The sequence below is a fragment of the Mustela nivalis genome (assembly GCF_964662115.1).
Source record: "Mustela nivalis genome assembly, chromosome: 18".
NCBI classification, from domain to species: Eukaryota; Metazoa; Chordata; class Mammalia; order Carnivora; family Mustelidae; genus Mustela; species Mustela nivalis.
Window position 1 is genome coordinate 55,986,841 of NC_139037.1, and position 21,993 is coordinate 56,008,833.

At 52.9% G+C, this 21,993-nt stretch overlaps 2 protein-coding genes across 5 annotated transcripts in view; one reads left to right on the top strand and one right to left on the bottom strand.

The window, feature by feature from the left end:
- Positions 1 to 869: 869 nt before the first annotated feature.
- Positions 870 to 19,735, bottom strand: ZSWIM9 (zinc finger SWIM-type containing 9). Of its 3 annotated transcripts, none has more exons than XM_082710511.1 (4): positions 19,571 to 19,735; positions 18,217 to 18,489; positions 11,147 to 11,459; positions 870 to 3,839 (listed from the first exon to the last, which is right to left on the bottom strand). In XM_082710511.1, the coding sequence occupies exons 2-4, from the start codon at positions 18,477 to 18,479 to the stop codon at positions 1,665 to 1,667; spliced, it is 2,751 nt and encodes a 916-aa protein (XP_082566637.1). In that variant the 5' UTR covers positions 18,480 to 18,489; positions 19,571 to 19,735; the 3' UTR covers positions 870 to 1,664. The 3 variants fall into 3 exon arrangements, with proteins under 3 accessions (XP_082566637.1, XP_082566636.1, XP_082566635.1); XM_082710510.1 differs by having other exon boundaries at positions 19,575 to 19,640; XM_082710509.1 differs by having other exon boundaries at positions 19,042 to 19,580.
- Positions 19,728 to 21,993, top strand: part of LIG1 (DNA ligase 1) — a 37,298-nt gene continuing 35,032 nt past the window's right edge. Inside the window, exon 1 of one of the 2 annotated variants that reach the window (XM_082710513.1) lies at positions 19,728 to 20,042. The gene's annotated coding sequence lies outside the window, so the exon portion shown is untranslated. The remainder of the gene's footprint in view (positions 20,043 to 21,993) is intronic. The other variant, XM_082710514.1, reaches the window with a different exon arrangement.

The window sequence follows — 21,993 nt, forward strand, 5'->3', positions numbered from 1 at the left end:
CCCCATCCCTACTCGCTAACTGAGAGCCACTGGAAGTGTAGGGACATTCATTGTTTGCATGGGTGGCTCAGTTGGTTAAGCACCCAACTCTTTGATTTTAGCTCAGGGTATGATCTCAGGGTAGTGAGATCAAGTCCTATGCAGGGCTCCACACTAGGCGTGGAGCCTGCTTAAGAGGCTCTCCCTCTCCCTCTGCACCCCCCTGCAATGCACACTCTCAATCTCTCTTGAAAGAGAGAGGGAGGGAGGAGGGATGAGAGGGAGGAGGAAAAGTAAATGCAGGGGCGGAGGTTTGGGTTGGGAAGGACTCTCTGCTGTGTGTCCTCTGGCAAGTCACTGAATCTCTTGGACTTAATTTCCACAACTGGAAAATGGCCACCATGCCCACCTTCAGGGGTGTTTGTGTGATCATAGAGGGCACCTCTTAGCTCTGCCACCTTCAGCACTGGCTTCATTCTCATGCTCCATCAAGATGCTCCCAAGCAGGTCTAGGTCTGACCATTCACATTCTGGGGCTTCTTAGGATTGAGAGAATGTTTAGAAGCCTCCCACCCTGAGCAGACCCATTGGCCAGGATTGGGTCACATGCCCATTCTTAGACCATTCCTTGGCACAGTGGCTGAGACTGGCCCAGACTAGCCATTTGTCAAAATTCACATATGCTGGCAAGTTGTCACTCTGGTGTACTGGTCCAAATGAGGCAGGAGGAGCTCTGAGCTGTTGGCGGGAGCTGGAGGTTGGATTCATTTTTGGCCCCTCCATTCCATCTGGCCCCAGGAGGTCTTGTTGATAGAATGGAAGAAGGAATGTTAGAATACCTCAAGTTCTCTCCCCTCTTTCCCTGAGAAGCCAGGAACTCAGTGCAGAAATCAAAATAATACGTTTTATTCCAATCTTGAAGCACAATAGTCCAGACTGTCCCCTCTCCCACTGGAGAACCTCCAGCCCATCCCACCAGACACCACTCTCATTCAGTCTCTTCTGGGAATGACCAACCAGAAGGTCAAGGGGATCCAAGCCTCTGGGCTTTGGAGACTCTCAAATCACTCCCCTCTTATTCCTTCTCTCCCCATCTCCCATACCTTTTCTTTCTGTGTGTCCTTTTTGATTTTTTTTTTCCCCTCTGTCCTCCACCCTGGCCTCCTTCTCCCTTGCCTCTCTCTGCTTTTCCCTATTTCTGCCTCTCCTCTTGTCCTCTCTCCTCTGCTCGTCTCCCTGCTAGCTTCTCTCCCCCCCCACCCCCAATCTGTCCTCCTACAGTCCCCCTTGCTTCTCTCCTTCACCCCTGCACTCTATGGAGTGAACATTTGCTCCTGCATGGGCTCTCCCCATGTCCTGGTGTCTTCCCCTCCCCAAGCTTTGTCCCCTTACTTCCTTCTGCCCCAACCTGCCCCTGTCTCATCACACATTTCCTCTCCTGAGGGAAGCCCTCAGAAGCCATCTTGGCCACCACTGTCTTCCACACTGTGGATCCAGGGCCTCAGAGACCAGTCAGCCTCCCCTTGTACCCAGAGAGACAAACGGCCAAGGTGAGGTCCCTGGATGACACAGGAGGTGGCCAGAGGGACTGGGTTGGCCTCCTTGGCCTCAGCCCTATTATCTTTGGGATTGAAGAATGCCCTCCTTCCTTTGCAGCGGAAGGTGGCAGGCAGGACCCTGGTGGGTCAGGGTTCTGGAGCTCTTCCCCAGCAATCCCTGAGCAGGTCCATGTGGAATAAGGCTGCCCCTGTGAGGAGGCGTGCTGCGAACAGGTGGCGGCAAGGCAGACGCCGCGCGGCATGGATGGAACAGCTACAGCGGGTCAGAGCCCTGTCTAGGAAGAAGTCCGAGGTGCCATCCTTAAGGGCAAACCCAGCTCCAGTCCAGTGGAAACCGCGGGTACCATGCTGCCTGGCAAAGGCCAGCTCTTCGGCCACCAGTTCTGCCAGCTCCGGCCCACACGCCGCTCGGAACTTGGCCAGGGGTTCCCAGTCCACCTCTTCCTCTGCTGAGGGGCAGCAAGGCCTCTTCGGTTCCCTCGGGCTGCCTTCTTCACCGCCTTCCTGCAGGCTCTCCCCAGCGGCCAGGTAGACTCTCCTTGTTCCTGCCCATTCTGGATCACCCTCAAACACAGTCCCCAACGGGGTGCCGCACACTCCATTCCCCAGCCCTAGACACCTCCCTCCTGTGCCCCCACACTCCATCGCTTGTCCTCCTCTGCTCTTGGGGCCCACAGATGGGGCTCCCTCCCCATTCTCCAGGCCTGTCATCCTTGTGTCCCCCAGCTGGACCAGAACAACATCCTCCAGGTCCCTTCTTCTTTTGACCCCCAAACTCACTCCTCTCTCTTCTCCAATATCCGGCCCTCTCTGCCTCTCCTCTCCCCACTGGGGCCCCCTTTGGTCTCCATTCTCAGGGACCAAATCCCTGGGCTTCTCCAAATGGCGCCCCCTCCAGTTCCTGACCTCCCACCCCCTTCCCTTCTCGGGTTCCAACTGAGATCCCTTCTGATCTCTGGATTTTAGCCCATGTGCCCTCTCATCGTGCAGCTGGGCCCCCCTCCAGGTGCTCCCTTCAAGACTCCTGGCCCTCTCGGTATCCAACTGGGTCCCCCTCCGGTCTGTGGTCTCCAACACCCTAACCCTTCGATCCTCCAGCTGGGCCGTCCTCCAGGTGTAGCCTTCCAATCCCCTCAGCCCATGGTCCTCCAACCGGGATCCTCTCCAGACATAACCTTCCGGTCCCTTATCTTTCTCCTCTTCCAACAAGAACCCCCTCCAGTCTCTGATCTCTGGTCCTCTCCACTGCTCATTCTCCCACTGGGACCCTCTCCAAACACTCCCCTCTAGGCCTCTCACTTTCTGGGTCTCCAACTGGACCTCTCTCCAGTCTTGGACCTGCAACCCTCCCCCCATCTCGCTTTCTAACTGAGCCCCTCCCCGCTCTCTGGCCTCCAAACCTCGGGGCCACTCCTCCTCCAACTGGCCACCTCTCCAAATACTTCCTTCTTTCGGGGCCCCTCCCCAGTCCCCGCTCTCCAGGCCCTTTCTCCTCTCCGCCCCTTGCGCTCCCCTCCCCGGCTCGACCTCTGGCCCCAGCCCCCCACCGTCCAGGCCATCAGGCGCCTCCCCAACCGCGTCGGCCCACTGCATGGCCACCAGGTCGCGGAGACACTGTGCCACGCTGCGCGAGGGGCTCAGGCGGCGCAGCAGGCGCCGGCGGTGGCCGCGCACGAGAGCGCACGCGTCCAGGTCCCGGGCCGCCTCGAAGGCTCGGAAGCGCACCCACATGTCGCGCCGCGGGGCCCAGTTGCGCTCGAAGTAGTCCACGAAGGCGGCCGGGCCATGTGCGCGCAGCTCGGCCAACGCCTCGGCGTAGGCGGCGGGCGACGACGCGCCGGCCAGGCGACACAGGCGCGGCCACAAGCCCGGGTCCTCGCAGCCGGCACCGCCCAGTTCTTGCGCCTTGCTGAAGAGCGTCTCCAGGCCCTGTGCGCGGCAAATCTGCACGCGCGCGCCCGGCAGCAGCTGGCGCACAGCAGGCAGCTGCGCCGCCACCTCGGGCCCAGCGGTTAGGCAGCGCACGCGGCCCTTGACGTCGGGCGCGCTCTGCAGCAGCGAGGCCAGCGCGAAGCGCAGCAGGCTTGGCGTGCCCGGACGCGCCACGCAGCAAGCGGCCTGGCGCGCGCGGCCCGCCGCGTCCACACACAGCACGGCCAGCAGGTCCAGCGCGCCCTGTAGACCGGGCAGCCGGTCCACCAGGAGCATGCGGGGGAAGCGCCGCAGCAGCGCCCGCGTGCGTGACGTCAGGAAGAACACTGTCTCCACCACCGCCTGGTCCTCCACGAACACCAGCTTCACCTGCGGGCGGGGGCGGGGGAGGCAGGGAATGAGGTCAGGGGATGCCAGGCTCGCCTGGCGGTTCCCAGATCTCGGGCACCCACCCAGCACCATCCTAGGGGGCAGTGGGAATTCCTGCATCCCTGCGTGCAGCCATTTATTCTTCCGACCGGTAGGAGGCAGTGCCGGGGAATGGTTAAAAATGCGAACTCTGGAGGCCCATTGCCCCGGTGTGAGATCTGGCCCCGCCGTCTAAGAGCTCTGTGATTTCTGCACACAAGACAGCCTCTCTGAGCCTCGGTGTACCCACTAGGACCTGGGTATTCATTCCTTCGTGCACTCAGAGGCAGACTAAAGTAAAATTCGAAGTGGAGGACTTGGAGCAGCAGCATCGCTTGCTGGGATCTTGACAGAAATGCATATTCTCAGGCCTTCCCAGACCTGCCCGGTCAGAAACTCTTGAAGGCCCCACAGTCGGCGCTCTGACAAGCCCTCCAGGGGATCACCATGCGCTCTCTAGTTGGAGAGCCACTGGCCTAGCACTCAGGTGGTAGACTCTGAAGCCAGATCCTCTAGGTTTGAGTCCCGGTCCCAACCTTGTGGCTTAACCTCTCTGAGCCTCAGTTTCCTCCTTTCCCCCTTACTTCCCCCAAGTTTCCCTTCCGGGAATGGAAAACTCATTCCTTCATGCCTAGAGGTTCAGGTCCCGTTTAGGGTCTAGAGCCAGACTGCAGGGGCTGAGACCCTGGCGGTGTGGCCTTGGGTAACTTCCCTGACCCATCCCTCCACCCAATCTGTAAAATGAAGAGGAGTATTTCTGTGACTGGAAGGATGGAATGCATTAAATCATTGAGAACACTGCCTGGCACAAATATGTTAATGTTCAACCAAGAGGGAGCGTTCTCCAAGCATTTGTCATCACTGCCATTGTCACCCCGGCTCAGAGATCATGTCCTCAGCTAGGTCTGCTCTAACCATCACTTCTAACCAATGGAAGTGGCTCTCTCTAGCCACTGTTGGCCATGGCATTTAACCACCCTGACGCATGTCACGCCTTTATTTGCTGATTTGCTGATCATCGGTTTGCCCTTCCTAAGACGGAAGCACCACAAGGTTAGGGATGTTGTGTTTTGCATTCCTGGTGCTTGCAGGGGCGCTCACGGCTGCAGCTCCATACATCCTGAACGAGCTTGGGTCAGTGCGCAGCGCTATCACCGGCCGTGTCTCCACAGCCCAGGGAAGAGTCTGCTTTTAAATCTTTGCTTTGTCTCTCTCTCTTTTATTTTTTCTTTTCTTTTTCTCCCCCCCGCCCCCACTTTGTCTCTTGCTAGCTGTGGGTATCCTGGTCTGAGTCTCACTTTTCTTTTCTGCAAAATTGAGGTAATGTCTGTCCACCATGGTCATGGAGAGGCTAAAACGAGATCATTTGTGTCCAGGCTTGGTGCATATCTAATCCCACTATGATTTCCATGTTACTTGTCTCTCAGCAGCACCGAGGACCGGGAGCCTGCCTCCTTTCTGGAACACAGATCTCTCTGGGATTCTGTCACCCTGGAGACTCCTGGCTGTCCTCCTTCTGCCCAGGCATCTCCCACGTGGTCTCCTTTGCTTGCCCTCTCCCATCCCTGCTCCGCTTCTAAAAGTTGCAGAGCCAAAGAGCCCATCCTGGCTTCTCTTCTCCTTTTTCTGTCTCCAGGCTCTGCCAAGGTGATCTCATCAGGTCACACTGCCTTCCTCATCTTTTAGCTGATAACTCCCAGTTCCGTATCTCCAGACTCTAGATCCATCTGCTGAACTGCCTGGGCAGGAACATGGCTCCGTTGCCTCGGGTCATGATCTTGGGGTTGTCAGCTCAAGCCCCACATAGGTCTTTCTGCTCAGTGGGGAGCCTGCTGGAGATTCTCCCCCTCTCTCTGCCCCCTCTCCTGCTTGCACTCTCTTGCACTCTTTCTAAAATAAATAAATACATCTTAAGGGGGAAAAAGCACTGCATCATTCTCAGCTTTCAAGGGAAAGGAAAAAAAATCCTCTAATTAAAAAAAAAAAAAAAGATCTAGTAGAGTCCCAAAAGAACAAGGAAATTGCTTTCCCAACCCAAAAATCCTATATTCAGCATCTTAACTCATATTAGAATTCACTAATTCTAAATTTTATCAGATTTTTATGAAATTGTATGAAAAGTCCTAGAAACCCTACCGCTGGATTAGTTACTGGCCCATTGTGATTGTTTTCAACCATCATGAATTTTTATACTATAACTACTTTGCAATATATCTTCGTGAAGGTCTCCATCTAGAACTGCACTGTCCAAGCTGGTTGCCTTAGCCCCATGTAGCTGTTTACATTTAAATTAATTAATGTTTGACAACCCTTCACTGGCCATGCTAGTCCTATTTCAAGGGCTTACCAGCCACACGGGGCTAGTAGCTGCTCTCCTGAATGCCACAGCTACAGGACATTTGAACCTCACAGAAAGTTCCTTCAGACAGCCCTAGTAGAGAAATCAGTGCCAAGATAAAAGTTGTCCTAAGTATAACAAAAAGAATGACACCTTTCTATAGTGTTGAGTTCATGTCTGTTTCTTCTGGGGAATCAGGAGTGGGGAAAGGAAATACAGCAAAACGTAGGTGCCTTGAGATTTTCCAGAGCTGGCAAGCCCTTGATGAGTTAGAAGACAACTTCCATTCTTTAAGGGAAAACTTCGATTTCACCTCAGGTTTTCATTCTAAAGAGGGCACAGAAGCTTTTCTTGCCCAGCCACTGGTTCGTTAAGCAGCATTGACTGAGAGCCTCTTGTGGGCCCAGATGCTGCGCTTGGCCTTGAAGAGAGAGGAGGGACAGAGTCCTGCCCTGTTAGACTGGCAGAAGCTCCAAGAAGTCGCACAACCAGAAGTACCTTGAACCGAGAGGTGAACACCTGCAGGTAATAAGCAGCAGGGCTGGGATTTGAACCTGAGGCTGCTTGGGCCTAGAGTCTGCACTCCTGATCGCAATACCCCCTTGGCATTCACGAAGGTGATCCCACAGGTCTGATTCAAGGGCGTGTGGCTGGCAGATGTGAGGGCTCCCATGAGGGCAGGGTTCGCCTCAGACACCCGGATCGGTGGCACTGGGATGCGTCAGCCACAGCACAGATGTGAATCTCGGTGACCATGCCACGGAACGCACTCCATCCACACCCCTGTGTTCACGTGATCGGAATGGTACTATTCTCCAGACTGTCCCAAAGAAAAACTTTAGGGAATAAAAGTAATACCTAAAAAGCGACGCATACAGGGCTTCCTACTTGTCTGTTTTTATACAGACATGCACACGCACACACTTAATCCTCGCACAACCACCTCGACAACCCTACGAGGTAGCACCTATTCTTATCCCCATTCTGCGGACAAACAAACTAAGGCTTGGAGAAGTAACCTGTTGCACCTCATTGCATGTCCTATGGCCAGTGAACGGCACACCTGGAAGGTACAGAAAGCTCTTAGCACCTCACAAGATAAATCAAACAAGGTTCTAGCTGGTACTCCAGGACCCAGAAAAGAGCTGATTATCTTGTAATCACCCGGACCCTGTGCAGCATGAATTCCCAGCAGTGGGGGAGGGACCAACGTGCTCATTTCAATAGACATTGCCCAATTTTCGCCCACCGTGACTCTACCAGTTTACTGTTTACTATTCATAAAGGTGGCACACTCAGATCAACATTCCTCTTTCTCAGAAGACATAGTGCACCCACGACAGAAGGTACAACATTTCTGTGCCAAGAACCATCTCTGTCCAGAAATCCAGTTGGCTTGTTGATTACCCTGGAACCTGCCACAAACGAGACAATGGAGACATGACTGAACACCACAGCCTATCATCGCTGCCTCAGGGCAGATTATAAAAGGTCTTAACACCTCCCTCATTGAGGTCCCAGGCATTCAGCTTTTCAAAGTAGACCTCTCAAGGTCAAGTTCCCTCTCACTCCAAGGTGGCTGGAGTTGATTCTGTGTAAAGGTGAAAACAGAAAGGATCCCTGACTGGGACGCTGGGGTGGCTCAGTGGGTAAAGCTTCTGCCTTGGGCTCAGGTTATGATCTCAGGGTTCTGGGATCGAGTCCTTCATCAGGCTCCCTGCTAAGCAGAGGGTCTGTTTCTCTCTCTCCCTCTGCCCCTCATCACTGCTCCTGTGTGCTCTCTCTCTCTCCCTCCCTCTCAAATAAATAAATAAAATCTTAAAAAAAAAAAAAAAAAAGAGGGGTGCCTAGGTGGCTCAGTGGGTTAAAGCTCAGGTCATGATCTCAGGGTCCTGGGATCAAGCCCCACATCGGGCCCTCTTCTCAGCGGGGAGCCTGCTTCCCTCTCTCTCTCTCTGCCTGCCTCTCTGCCTACTTGTGATCTCTGTTTGTCAAATAAATAAATAAAATCTTTAAAAATAATAATAAAAATATTTTTTAAAAAATTATGAAAAAAGACAAATATTTCTTAAAAAAAAAAGAAAGAAAGAAAGAAAGAAGGGGCTGCTGGCCTTGGGAACAACAAGTCCATGTGATGAGGGACAGAGTGTCCTTACATCTTGCTACTCCAGAGCCAGCTCCCCAGCCCTCTTCCCCCACATGGCTCCTGGAAGCTGGCAGCCTGGCCCGTACCCCGCCAGGCAAGACAGTTTAAGATGACCAGCCCCAGAGGAAGAAATGAAAGCAGCAGACATGTGGCCAGTCCCAACACCTAAAACAAGATTTAAAAAAAAAGTCTAATATGCTACCTTGCAGGGGTGGGGAGCAAGTGGAAATAAAATGAAAATGACAGACACAAATTTCTCTGTATACCGATACAGTGGGGCTGTTGAGTGTGAAGCCACTAGCCATACAGGGCTATTTAAAATGCAATTAAATTAAATTAAATTAAATTAAATTAAATTAAATTAAATTAAATATCCAGTTCCTCCACCATACTGGCCACATTCTGAGTGCCTGATAGCCATGAGTCTAGGGGACACAGATCATTTCTATCATCATAGCAAGTTCCCCTGGATAGCCCTGAGCCACAGAATAGAGACAGAAGATACATGAAGAATGGACGCTCTGGTGGCCACTGAGGAGGGGACCTGGGGGACAGGAGGTGACAAGGGGACTTTTCACTTTTTGAACCTTTGTACCCTTTGAATTTAAAAGCATGTGAATGTGTTACATATTCAAGAAGTCAATATTTAAGTGTTAAAAAAAAAGAATAATCCTCTGGCTTTTCTGTCTCTTGGTATTCCAGAACTCCTTCCTCATTTCCTTTAAAAGGATTAAGGTGGACTGAAAGATGGACCCAGGAGCCAACCTTGGTTTAGCTGGGACTCTGTGGCAGCCTCCTAACTGGAAGTTTAGAAGACAATGCCTTGACCTTAAAGGCTTTCGCTTGTTGGTGAGCGGCTTCTCATAGTGGGGAGGGGCAGCCCTACATAGGTGTGTGCAGGGACAGCCAAGGCTTATTTATTTGACAGTGGACAGGAGATAACTGATAACAGATAACTGGTCTTCAGCAAAGACCAGCAGCGTGGGGATCACACACATGTACTCCCCAATTTACAGAGCAGTAAACTGACTTCGGTGGGACCCTCAGCTCTCCGGAGGCTAGACCTGCTGGGAAAGGGCCCAAACCTCATTTCTAAACTGGGGAATAGCCAAGCGGATAAGAGCAGGGCCCTGGATCCAGACTGTGTGGGTCTGAAGTTCAGCTCCATCATTAAGCAGCTGTGTGGCCCTGGGCCAATTCCTTGACCTCTCTGTGCTTCAGTTTCCTTGTCTATCGAATGGGGGACTCCTTCCTCAACATGCTTTGGTATGATTTAAATGAATTATAACAAGCAAAGCACTTGAGATAGTGTTGGCACACAGTCAGTGCTTGCTAAACATGAACTAAAATTATCAGCGATATGATGATGTGGACAGAGGGCTAGGTTTGGGTTGGTGGTTTGAATCATGACTGGGTCCTGAGCATGAGATGGTGGTTGGGGGAGGGCTCTAGACCCAATTCAGGAGAGTGGGTCACTGCCTCACTACCCTAGGTGGGGACCTCTTCCTTACATGAGAGAAAAGCACAGCCAGGGTGGAAAACCTAGCTTCCCCTCCTTTCTCCCTCCCTCTCTCCCTTCCTACATGTCCACCCCCCCCCCCCCGGCTTTGAAGTTGGATGAAAGCATCAGAAAGATTCCTCATAGAGGAACAATGGGAATGCCCCAGCCTCCGGACCTTTGCACTGGCTGTTCCTTCTGCCTGGAACTCCAATCCCTCTGAAGATAGAATGGGATCCCCTGCCTCCATTCTGCCTCTTCTGCTTCATGAGCATTTCCTTAGAGATACCTTCCCTGACCACTCAAATCACAATGGCACCCTTACAGGGGCACCTGGGTGGCTCAGTTGGTTGAGCATCTGCCTCCGGCTCAGGTGATGATCCCGGGGTCCTGGGATCGAGCTCCGCCTTGGGTTCCCCACCCAGCAGAGTTTGCTTCTTATTCTCCCTCTGCCTCTCTCCGGGCCTCTCCCCGCCACTTGTGCTCTCTCTCACTCCCTCTCAAATAAATAAGCAAAATCGTTTGTCCCTCTCCATGTCCTCACCCTATTCTCCTTGACACTACTCCTCACTCCATCACCTTAGGTGACAAAGGTGACCCTCCCTTCTGAGTCTTGATCAGGGTGGTGGGGAAAGGCTGTTTTTACTTTGGGGTCATTCCTCTAACTATGCACTTCTCATCTGTGCACCTTCTATGCGTGTGGTTCGTTTTTTTTTTGTTTTTGTTTTTTTTTTTTTTAAGTGGCACTTTCTGTCACCTCCTCTTCCTCGCCCAGCCTTCCTGACATTTTATCACGGTTGGGTGTGTTTGTCTCTTGTTGGTTCCCCCACTACCACAGCAAGGTGATTCTAGTAGCTTCCTCTGCAAGGTAGTCAATAGCCAGAAGAGGCTCTTTTAAATTTCAATGAGTTAAAGTAGAATAAAATTTAAAATTCAGCTCGTCGGTCTAACTGGCCACCTTGCAAGCGTTCAACGGCCCCATGTGGCCAGGGGCTACCCTACCGTGGGGGACTATCCCAGAGCATTTCCCTCCTCCCCTGGGGCAGAAGCTCTGGTGGTCCCTGTGGGCAGGGACCATGGGTGTCGGGCAGGCTGCTGTCTCCCCAAGGCCGCAGTGAGCACTTAGCAAATGATGACAGGGATGTGGGGGCGACGGGGGTGGATGGATAAAAGGAGTGAACGGATGAGTGGGCGGATGAATGAATGAATGAATGAATGACCGACCGACCCGCGAGGCACCAACGTGGCTCATCCCCCGCCCCCGCCTGCCTCTCCCGAGACCCCACCTTGGCCTCGGGGTCGGTGCGGAAGAGCCCCTCGAGCACGTGCAGGGCGTCCAGGACGCCATGGTCGCGGCCCTTGCAGTAGGACAGCAGGCGGTGCACGTCGGCCGGCGCCACGAACTGCTTGGAGATCTTGTTCGTGGTGCGCACCGGAAGGCAGGCGTTGGCCAGCAGGTGGCCCGGGCGGAAGTAGTAGGCGAACTCGAGCGGGCAGGCCGGGTGCGAGTGGGTCAGCTGGCACTCCGTCACCACGAGGCGGTCCCGCAGGGGGCTCAGCTTGACGATGATGAAGGCCGGGCAGCCGGGCTGGGGAGGCCTGCGGGAGGAACGACCACCGCCGCCATCACATCACCATCTGCCCTCCTCCTCCTCTCCCTCTCCTCTTTAATTATTTATTTTCTTAAAATTAAGGACTGTGGCAAGCATCCAGAAGAGAGAGGGTCTTCTGAATCTGCCAGCTGCGTGACCTCGGGCAAGTCCCTTCAAGCCTCTGTGCCTCAGTTTCCTCCTATGTTGTGAGGGAGCTCATCATCACCAGACCTTTGTCCTGGAGTTGTGAGGATTGAAAGAGTTGATGTATGGAAAGCACTTAACTGTCAGCACCCACATTGGCTGTGGCTCGGCATCTACCTCCCCATCTCTGTCAAAAGCCAAGGAATATTTTATTTACCTCGAAAAACTGTAAGAAACAAAACCCTTCAGAGACTCCTGTATCCACTTCTCGTTTAGCAAGAACAGCATGGCCAGTTGAGGGTCTCCGAGAACCCTGCCCCCCCCAAAAGTCTTCCTTGGTCCCCCAAAGTAGCCACTTCTCAAATGGGCTATCTAGCCTTTCCTGGGTATGTTTTTAGAGACCCATAAACAGTGGAAGGTGGGTTCCCATGTTTTAAAAGTTCGTATACATGGAAAGGAGCTCAAACTCATCAGTCATCGAGCAAATCCCAATGAAAAGGCCCAGGGGAAAAAAAAAGTAAAGAAAAGAAAAGCCCCAGGAAAGGCCACCACCCACCACTGGAATAACCAAATAAACAGGGAGCACAGACCAGGATGTGGCGAGAGCCTAGCACTTAGCTTCTTGGCGATGGGAGTTTCAACATAAGTCGCTTGTCACCACGGGCCGGTCTCTGCTAACTCAGATCACGTGCCTCCCCCTGACCTAGTGCTTCCACTCAAGACCAATGCCTGAAGATGGACGCCCAAAGATTGTGCTAGAATGTTCACAGCAGCCCTGCTCGTATCTGCCAAGTATTGGAAACAAACCGATATCCACGAGGAGGATGGGAAAATAAGTAGGGATACATCCTCAAACACAACCCTAACCTACAGTAAGAATGGACAGGCCATTGCTGTCCCCAGCAACGTGGTCGGATCTCGCAGATCCACTGTGTGAAAGATGCCGGACATGAAAGGTGATAAGCCACCACATGTCAGGCTTATCGAAAGTTCCACAGGAGGCAAAGGTAGCCTCTGTTGTTGGGAGACCAGAGAGTGGTCACCCTTGAGTGGTTAAGTGCTAATGGGGGAGCTTCCTGGCACTGGCTATGTGTATCCCCTTGCTCTGGGTATTGGTTACATGTACATTTTTATCTGGGGGAAATGCACCAAGTTGCATACATATGATGGATGTGCTTTCCTTCACGTGTGTTAATGCTGTTAAAAAGTTTACTTAGGAATCCTTTCTTCTTCTGGTGTACGGTAGGCAAAACAGCCCCTCAAAGATGTTCACGCCCTAGCTGCTGGAGCTGTGTGAACGTTACCGTGCACTGCAAAAGGGACTTTGCAGGTAGGATTAAATTAAGGGTGCTGGAGCACCTGGGTGGTCCAGTGGGTTAAGCCTCTGTCTTTGGCTTGGGTCATGATCTCCGGATCCTGGGATCAAGCCCCGCATTGGGCTCTCTGCTCAGCATGGAGCCTGCTTCCCCTCTCTCTCTTCCTGCCTCTCTGCCTACTTGTGATCTCTGTCAAATAAATAAATAAAATCTTTAAAAAATAGAAAAAATAAAAATAATAATAAATTAAGGGTCCTGAGATGGGGAGATGATCTTGGATTATCCAGCTGGGCTCAGTGTACCCCCAAGGGTCCTTATAAAGGGAAGACAGAAGCAAGAAGCCAGAGAGGCAAGTCAAAGAGACAGAGAGAGAGAAAGAGAGATGTTTCTCTGCTAGAACAGCAGGAAGCCAAGGAATGCGGGCACTTCTAGAAGATTCTCCTCTAGAGTCTCCAGAATGAACCAGCCTTGCAGACAGCTCGATTTTAGCCCTGTGAGACCCCTGCTGGACTGGTGACCCTCGGAGCTCTAAGATCACACATTTGCATTGCCTTAAGCCACCAGGTCTGTGATACTTTGTTACAACAGCAATAGGAAACCAACCCCACTCTCTATATACTTTTGAAACAGGGCTTTCTCACTCATTAGCTTTTCAACATTGTTTCATTCCTTTTGCTGCCTGATAGGCCACTGGCAACTCCAGCAACTATATGTTGGGGTTTTGTTGTTGTTGTTTTGTTTTGTTGTGTTTTTTTAGAGATTTTTATTTAAGTCATCTCTATAGCCAAGATGGGGCTTGAACTCACAGCCCCAAAACTGAGTCGCATGCTCCACAGATGGAGACAGCCAGGTGCCCCTCTGCTAACTGCATGCTGTCTCCTGTTCTCCCTTCTTAAAAACAATGTTTCGATGACCCCCAACTCTCTTATCCATCTGTGTGTGGGCAAGAGTCTGTCTAAGACAGAGGCCGTCAAGCTGCTGGGCACGGCCCACCCATTAGCTGAAATCAATCAGGGAGCTACAAACAGCCTTCTAAAAAATGAAAGGAACAGGGAGGAAAATCAGGGTGCATTTCCCTGGTAAATAACACACATTATTGACATCTGCTTTCTAAAAGGATGTTTTGTGTTTCTCCATGAGGGATGATACTGGCATTTTAGGTAGGAGGTTTATGTTTACAGAGCAGGGATTGGCACACTTTTTCTGCGAAAGGGCAGACAGTAAAATAGACACTGTTGCTATACTGTGAAAACAGCCATAGATTGCCTGTCAGTGCATGTGCCTGGCTGTGTTCCAATAAAACTTTATTTACAAAACACAGCTGCAGGATGGATTTGGCCCAAGGTCCTCACAGCTTGTCAGCTCTTGTAACATAGACTGTCTAGGGCTTGGCAAGAAATGAAGAAGCCTGACTCACAGGCAGTGAATGCCAGTAGCACACCCTAAAGTGCTCCGAAATTGTTTCCAAGCGGCCCCTGAGAAGGCTGAGCCTCCCCAGAACCCACCCCAGGTCTCTCCAGTATAAATACTGAAGAACTGTCTTTGTTAAACCAGAAGGGGATACCTGACACGCCCCTTTTCTGCTCCATGCGTGAGGGAAAGTAAAACTGGGAGCCTGCTAGACTTTTTAAATCTACATAAAAAGCTTGGGACTTCTTGCCTTATTTTAAGCAACAAAAATAATGTAAAATTAGAAAAAAGTCTAAGCCACCAAATCGTTATAAATAAAATACAAATGTGGAGCCACCCCCGTGGTATTGGTAGAACCAAAAGACATTCCCGACGTGCAGCCCTTTTTGAGCTACCCAAACTGTGGCCCGTTCATGGGACTCTACCTGACCCACCTCCCCTGCTTAACTCTCGGGCTCCTGTGAAACTCTCTGGTCTGGCCTCTTTAGTTCAGCCCTTAGAACAAGCCCCCACTCAGTGAAGGTCACAACACCAGGGAGCTGTGCATCTTGCCAGAGAATAGCACGTCCCCACAAGGTCCCTGTACCTCACATAATCGTCTACTGTGGCCTCAGAAAGCTATTTTTGCAATTTCTCTACATGCAGCCGGGATGAAGAATGCCACCCACCTCTACGGGTGAACTCCATGTGGGCAGGAATCTTTGATTTGCCTACTGCAATAGTCCCAGCACTGAGAGCAGCCCCTGGCCCCTGGGAAGTGCTCAGTAAACAGATGATGAGAAATGACAGAATCCCACTGTATGAACCCAGACACCCAGGCACTCTGCTCATTACGTCAAGCCACCAAGCACCCAGTTCTGCCTGTCATGCCTTATAAACTCATCAGACCATCCACATTTCCCTATTCCCACTGCCAGCAACCCTACTCAGTTCTCTGCTTCTTCATAGAACATCCTTCTCCCTTTTTTTCCCCTAGTTAGCTCCTATTCCTCCTTCACAACTCTGAACCAGTGTCACCTCCTCCAGGAAGCCCTCTCTGACCATCCCCAGGCTTGGGCAGATTTCACGGCACATTGGGATGAGGATCTGATGGAGGCCCATTTGTAATGCATGGGGTGCACTGAATGGGGTGCTCTTCCCCTGTAACCCCCACCATCTAAAACACATTCACCATGCACCCAGCAGGTGCTCGAAACAAAGCCTTCAGATGGACAAACAGCATGGCACCTAGGATCACATTTGACTCTCATGATCCATGATTGAAATAAAGATGAGGGGTAGGGGAAGGAAGAGAGAGGGGACTAAAAGCACAGGCTTTGTGGTCAAACCGTGTGGGTCCTGATCCAGGTTTCCCTCTCTGGGCAGCTGGGCTATCTTGGGAAATCACTTTAACCTCTCTGTGCTTGTTTGCTCATACGGAAATTGGGGCTAATAAGAATAGTACCTCCTCATTGAGAGGAGTCCAGAAGAGGATTACATTATGCAAAGTAGTTAGACAAGGGGCCGGTGTAAGTACTTAATAAAAACGAACCTGCTATTTCCCCCATTTTTTTTTTCTTCTAAAAGTACCATCACTATGAGCTCGTTTGCCCTCCATGCACCCGTTTCTTCTTGATCTTTCAGGTCGCCAAGCTTTCTGTGTTCTCAAAGGCTGGTGTGTGTATTCTAGAGAGGGAAGTGCTTAGGGAGGCTGGGGAGGGGGTGGTGGTGGTGTGCAGAGCAGAGGGCTGGAGCTGGAGGGGGAAGAGACAGGGTGGCGATTTGGGGAAGGTTGCCAGGCAACATTTAGGCAACGGGGCTGGAGTGGCCAGGGAGAAAGCTCTGATGTGTGGTTCTCACATCGCAGCCCCTGCCTCCTCGCTGGCCTCCTGTCTCTCTCCATCAGTCTGTCCCTGACAGGGCCCTGGGAGGAACCTATCCTATGCGTAGAGTTCCTGTTGCTTTCAGCCCCTCCTGTCTGCTGGCTTCCTCCCTGGCAGAACACTGGGGACAGTGCTGGCACATAGCAAGCGCCATATGTCTAGGTCAAATACATACATACATAAATGTATAAACAAGGAGGATCCCTCAAGTTTTCATTTCCTAATCACCTCTTCCAGGAAGCCTTCCAGAAATACCTCGTAAGCTCTCAGGTGGAGCTGGGCTGACCACCCCTCTTTTGTCCTCTTCCCTCCCACTCTCTACCTTCTTTTCTCCCACAATTGTGAGCCCTCATTTCCAATTTTTTTTTCTTTTTTCTTTTGGTCTTTTTCCCCTCCATTAGGTTCTCAGCTGCTCAAAGGCAGAGGTCAAGCTCTGGGTTCCAAATGCCCAGCAAAGAGAATGCACACAGTAGGCACTCAATAAGTGTTTGTTACTTTGAATTGGGTTCTGTTAACAAGGAGAGATTCCAGATGGGGCCTGAGCTGCTCACAAGCTCTAATGTTCTAGATTTCTCTGTGATGATGATGTGTGTTTGATCCCATTCTGCTTCCTGACCTCTGAGTCTCTGTTTCTAGATGAGCAAGGTACCAAGAAGAGTACCAAGTACCAAGAAGGGTAACCTCTCAGTAAGTGTTTCAGTAACTATGGTGAAAATCGCTGCTCGAAGGTGCTCACTTTTCTGAGCGATCTGCATCTATCAGCTCATTTAATCCTCACAAACCTGGAATCGATCAGTATCGGCACTTCCTCCGTTTTCCAAGGCAGGAAACTGAGACTCAGAGAGGTGATGTCACTTGCTCAGGTGATGTCATCGGCTAATCATAGCAGACCTGGGGTTTGAGGTTAGGCTGCTGGCTGGCTGTGCTCTTGACTTCTAGAACAGCTGTCATCTACCCAGCTGCCTGATGTTCCAGAGAGGAGAAACCCGACTTAGACATGTGATATCTGTTGCCCAAAGACACCCACTTTGGGAGCAATGGGGCCGGTCTCAAGCAGCCTGAAGGCAGAGCCTGCTTTTAAGCGCTCCGTTCTTGGCCATAGCTCTCCAACCAAGGGTCTGAAACTCACATGCACCTACCGGGACCAGGAAGGTGAAACATGAAAGTGGCAGGGCTAAGTGTGAGATAATAGGGAACAGTGGGGTCTGGGGCAAACCCGAGGCCCCTACCCCTCTAACTGCAGTGGCCATCTGCCACACAAGAATGTGGGTTCAGCCTTTTCCCGTGTTTCAAGAAAAGCCAGAAACTGAAACTTTTATGGGGAGTGCTCTGGTTTTAAAACTGGGAAGAATGATTAAAACATCCTTGGCCAGCTGGGTGTATCTCCTAGCTGTCTCGCAGGTTTTTCATTTGCCCCTGTAGCATTACAGTTGTAGGGAAGTTATCTGTCAGCTTGTTCCTTTAACACCAGCCTTCCTGTCCAGTCTGAAAGTGCTAGGAGGGCAGGAGATCTGTCTATCCTGCTCAACCCCTTCTCACCCCAGTGAATTACCCCTGGCTCCCACGGGGAAACGGCCCTGTATTCACTGAATCACCGGATGGTCATCCTCTCTTTGTCCCATGGGTTACTCTGCAGCTCTGTCTCTGACCTCTTTGTATATGTCCCAAACCTGGCTCTCACCCAATTTTCTGGTTCTGGCTAGAGTGTCTGGCTCCATGTCTCTGTATTTCTGGAATTGTCTGCCCCCCCCCCTTTTGGTTTTCTTCACTGTGTCCATCTCACTCTGCCTCTCCGTAAGTCTGCAATTGGAGCCCACCCTATCACTCACTCTGCGTGCCTCTGTCCTTCCAGCTTATGGGCTGTCTGCCTTTCTCTGGGCCTGTCTTACCTTCTCTGCAAGGTGTACTTAGCTGTTTTAGGTGGCATCTCTCCCTCCCCATCTCTGGGGGGGGGGGGCTCTCTGCCTACTCCTCCCCCTTGATTCCCATCCCCACCCCCAGCACCCAGCAGGGCACGGCTCCTCTCACGCACCCCACGGTGGGCCGGCTGGGCGCGCGCACGTCCTTGCACACGAGCCGCACGTAGCTGTACTTGAGCACGTCGATGAGCGTGTAGAGTGGGGGCGCGCTGGCCCAGCGGCAGCGCGCCAGGTGCATGGAACTCTTGACGAAGAAGAGCGCCAGCCGCTGCTGGCACCACGCATCGAAGAAGCGGCTGAACTCGGCCCATGAGAAGAAGGCACGCTCCCGTAGCTCCTGCTCCTCCTGCCCAGCCGTGCTGGGTGGGGACTCCATCCTGGGGCACCTGAGTGGAAGAGAGGGGGCATGTGGATATCAGACCCATCCCCACCAGGGGTACCCCACTTTCTCCATTTTCTGCCTGCCTCTTTGGTGCTGGTGCCTCTTTCCAGGCAGGGCCCAGGGTGGGATGCACCCCCATTAATATCTAGATATGAATCTATACTCCATCTTCGGCTTTCTCCCATTTCTGCATTATTCCCGGGACAGCTGGAGCCTGTCATCCTGATCCCCAATTTCAGCTCTGGCACCCTCCTCTGTAGATGTGCCCCTAGGTACATTTGGGGTCCCTCTCCCAAAACATAACCCTTAAGTGCAGTGGTGGACACCTCGAATGTGTTCTCAACTTCCAGCCAAGACCTCCTTCCCCCTCCGGATAGATCTCCTATACTTGACCATAACCTCTCCTGCCCCATTCATAGGAAACCACTCCCTTCGATGTGTCTACACTTGGCTGTAACTCGCATCCCTCTTTGCTCTCCTCTAAAGATATCCCATGTCCAGATGTGCTCCCACATCCATTCAGGGACCCTCATTCCCAGTCACATTCTTCACGCACCTGTGGCTTCCTCCTTCCTGCACGTGTCTCCGATATATGGCTGTTATCCCAGATGTGACGCCATGGGTCGTCACATTCAACTGTAGCCCCTGCCTCCGAGATGCTCCCATATCCAGATGTCCTCCTCACATCCAGTATGTACTTTTCGCCCACAGGTGTGTGCCCCATTCACTTGCGGCCAATTTTCAGAAGTGTCACCAATATTTGTGCCCACCTCCTGCTCAGACGCGCCCCCCAGTCCAGCTGTAGCTCCCTCCTCCCATTTGCAGCTATTGTACTCTCCAGGTGTGCATTCTGGTCCTAGACATGGCCCCTCGTCCTCAGATGGGCTTCATTACCCCAGATGCTCCCCCATGTCCAGCTGCGCCTCGCCCCCCCCCCCCACCTCGCGCAGCCCCTCCCAACCCACTTCCCCCTCCCCAAGTCCTCCCAGCCCCTCTGGCCGCGGGCCCTCCCATCTCCGCTGTCCCACCCAGCTGTGCCTCTCCCCTCCCCCAGATGTGCACCCTTCCCGCCCCTCCCCACTCACCTACCCGCCCCGGAGCGGCGTCCACCTCCCACAATGCTCCGCGCCGAGGCCAGGCCCGGCCCTTGCTCCCGGTATGCCCCGCGCGGCCTCCCGCCTCTCTTCCCGCCGTGCCTCGCGCAGCGGCTTCCATTGAATCTCCGTCTTTTCCCGCCAGTCACTTCTCGGCCCCACAGCTATGCCCGCCCACCCAGACCGAGGGAAGGCGCGGACCGTTTCCCATCGTGCTCTGCGGGAGGGCTCACCCTACTTCACCTCTTTCCTAGCAGCCTCCGGCCGGGGAGACTACAACTCCCAGCGTCCTCCGAGAGGCGGCGGCGGCGCGGACGACTCCCGGGCCCCGCCCCCTATACCGCCCCCGCCCGCCAAAGTCTGCGCGCGAATTCCGTGGCGCGAATTGAGGGCTGCAGTCGGGCGACTAGTGGTTCCGGGTGTGACGCGCAGGACAGCGGCGCGCGGGGTCGGCGAGAGGCAGGTGAGGCTGCCGACGCGGGGCTGGGAAACTTGGGGTGGTGCGCGCCTGTCGTACGCTCCGGGCCCGCGGCTCCGCCGGGTCGGTCGGCTGCGGAGGAGCGGGCGTGGGGTACGCTCAGGCGGCCGAGAGCGCGGCGAGGAAGGGAGAGCGCCGGCAGCAGGTCGCTGCAGGGCATTGGTGCCGGGGGCGGGTGTCGGCCGGAGAGAGAGGGCCAGGTAGAGTGTAGAGAGGGCCGGAGTCTGTAGGACTTGGAGGGGTTTGAATAGAGGCCTGGGAGGCGGGGCTACTGCGGGGGCGTGGTCACAGTAGCTCGAGGGGCGGGGCACCGGGGGGAAGACCCCGTGGGCGGAGCCATTGGAAATTGGGTGGTCGGGGAGACTGGCCCTCCTGAAAAGGGGTGGGGGGCCAAGTTTGCTAGTGGGCGGGGCCAGACGCTAGGAGGTGTGGCCGGGAAAGGGTTCATGGAGGGGGAGAAGTGGGGTGGGTTTTAGACTGTGTCGGGGAAGGATCCAGCTGGACAGAGGTGGGGCAGAGAGAGGTCAGAGGTCTGGTCCAGGTTTATGCCTTTGGAAATGTGGGGAGCCTTTTGTATAGGGAGATGTTTGGCTTTTGGATGCCTGATGACGGGGGCGGAGCCGAGGTAGGGTTGGACCACACTGTTGGAAGGCCAAGGCCTGGGATGGGAGGGGGCCTTGGAGAGAGTAACTCAAAGGTCTGGGTTTATTGTTCTCCTAAAGGGTGGAGGGAGGGCCAGAGGAGCTTGGGGAGCGGAGAGAGAAGGATATTGATGTCCTTAGGTGAGGGGGAGGCTTGAAAGGTAAGGTAAGGCAAGGGGTGGGGCGGGGTGCACTTGGCTGGGAGAAGAGATGAGCAATTAGAAAGGGAGGCTGGCATCTGAAAGCCGAAGGGAATCATTGAGGAGAGACAGCGGGACATGGGATTAAGAACACATCGCTTCTAGTTCTCCAAACCCATTTCATCCTGTTTGAATCTCTGACCTGTTAGCCTCAGGGAGGCATGAGGAAAGGCCAGTGGAGTCTGAGTAAAACCTCCTAATTTCATCTTATCTTAGGATCCCTAGGAGCTTGTTAAGCCTGCAGATCCCCCTTCTATTCCCAGCGCTTCTGATTCACTAGGCCTGGGAGTGGGCTAGAATATTTTACATGTAATCCCAGGTGGTTCTTAGAACTGGCTCTCTGTGTTTCTGGTATCCACCATAGGCTGGCTGTGTGGCCCTGTCGCTTTCCTTCCCCTGTCCCAACTTCCTCATTGCCTTTTGGGGGATGCTGAGCTGTTCTGAGCTTCGGGGGATGAGAGTAGCATACTTAGGGGAATGGTGTAAAATATTTCCCATGGGTGGACGTTGGTCAGGGGAACAGACAGGTTAGGAAATGTGAGCTTTTATTAACAAGAAGAAAAAGACAAGCCTTTTGATCCTCAAGCTGTTTAAAGACCCTTTGGAGGTGTCTGGGTGGCTCAAATGGTTGGACATCTGCCTTTGGCTCAGGTCTTGATCTCCGGGTCCTGGGATCGAGCCCCATGTCAGGCTCTCAGCTCACTGGGGAGTCTGCTCCTCCCTCTCCCGCTGCCTTTCCCCCTGCTTGTGCTCTTTCTCTCTCTCTCAAATGAATAAATCTTAAAAAAAAAAAAAAAAAGTAAAGACCCTTTGATATCATGCTCCTTGTCACATGGCCTGCAGGTTTTGAAAGATCCTGCTTATGAACCTTAAACTCGTTAGCAATGATGTTTTTGTTATCCTGATTTAAAAAAAAAAAAAAGATTTATTTATTTATTTGGAACAGGGGAGGAGCAGAGGGGGAAGGGGAGAGAGAGTCCCAAGCAGGCTCCACACCCAGTGGGGAGCCCGACACGGGGCTCGATATAACGACCCTGAGATCATGACCTGAGCCAAAACCAAGAGTTGGAAGCTCGACCAACTTTGCTCCCCAGG

Coding starts and splice junctions, on each gene's coding strand:
- ZSWIM9 (XM_082710509.1), bottom strand. CDS start 19,151: ATGGGAGCATCTCGGAGGCAGGGGCTACAGTTGAATGTGACGACCCAT. Junction 11,460..18,216: donor CCCAGCCGGCCCACCGTGGG/GTGCGTGAGAGG, acceptor TTCCTCCCGCAG/GCCTCCCCAGCCCGGCTGCC. Junction 3,840..11,146: donor GCACCGACCCCGAGGCCAAG/GTGGGGTCTCGG, acceptor CCCCGCCCGCAG/GTGAAGCTGGTGTTCGTGGA.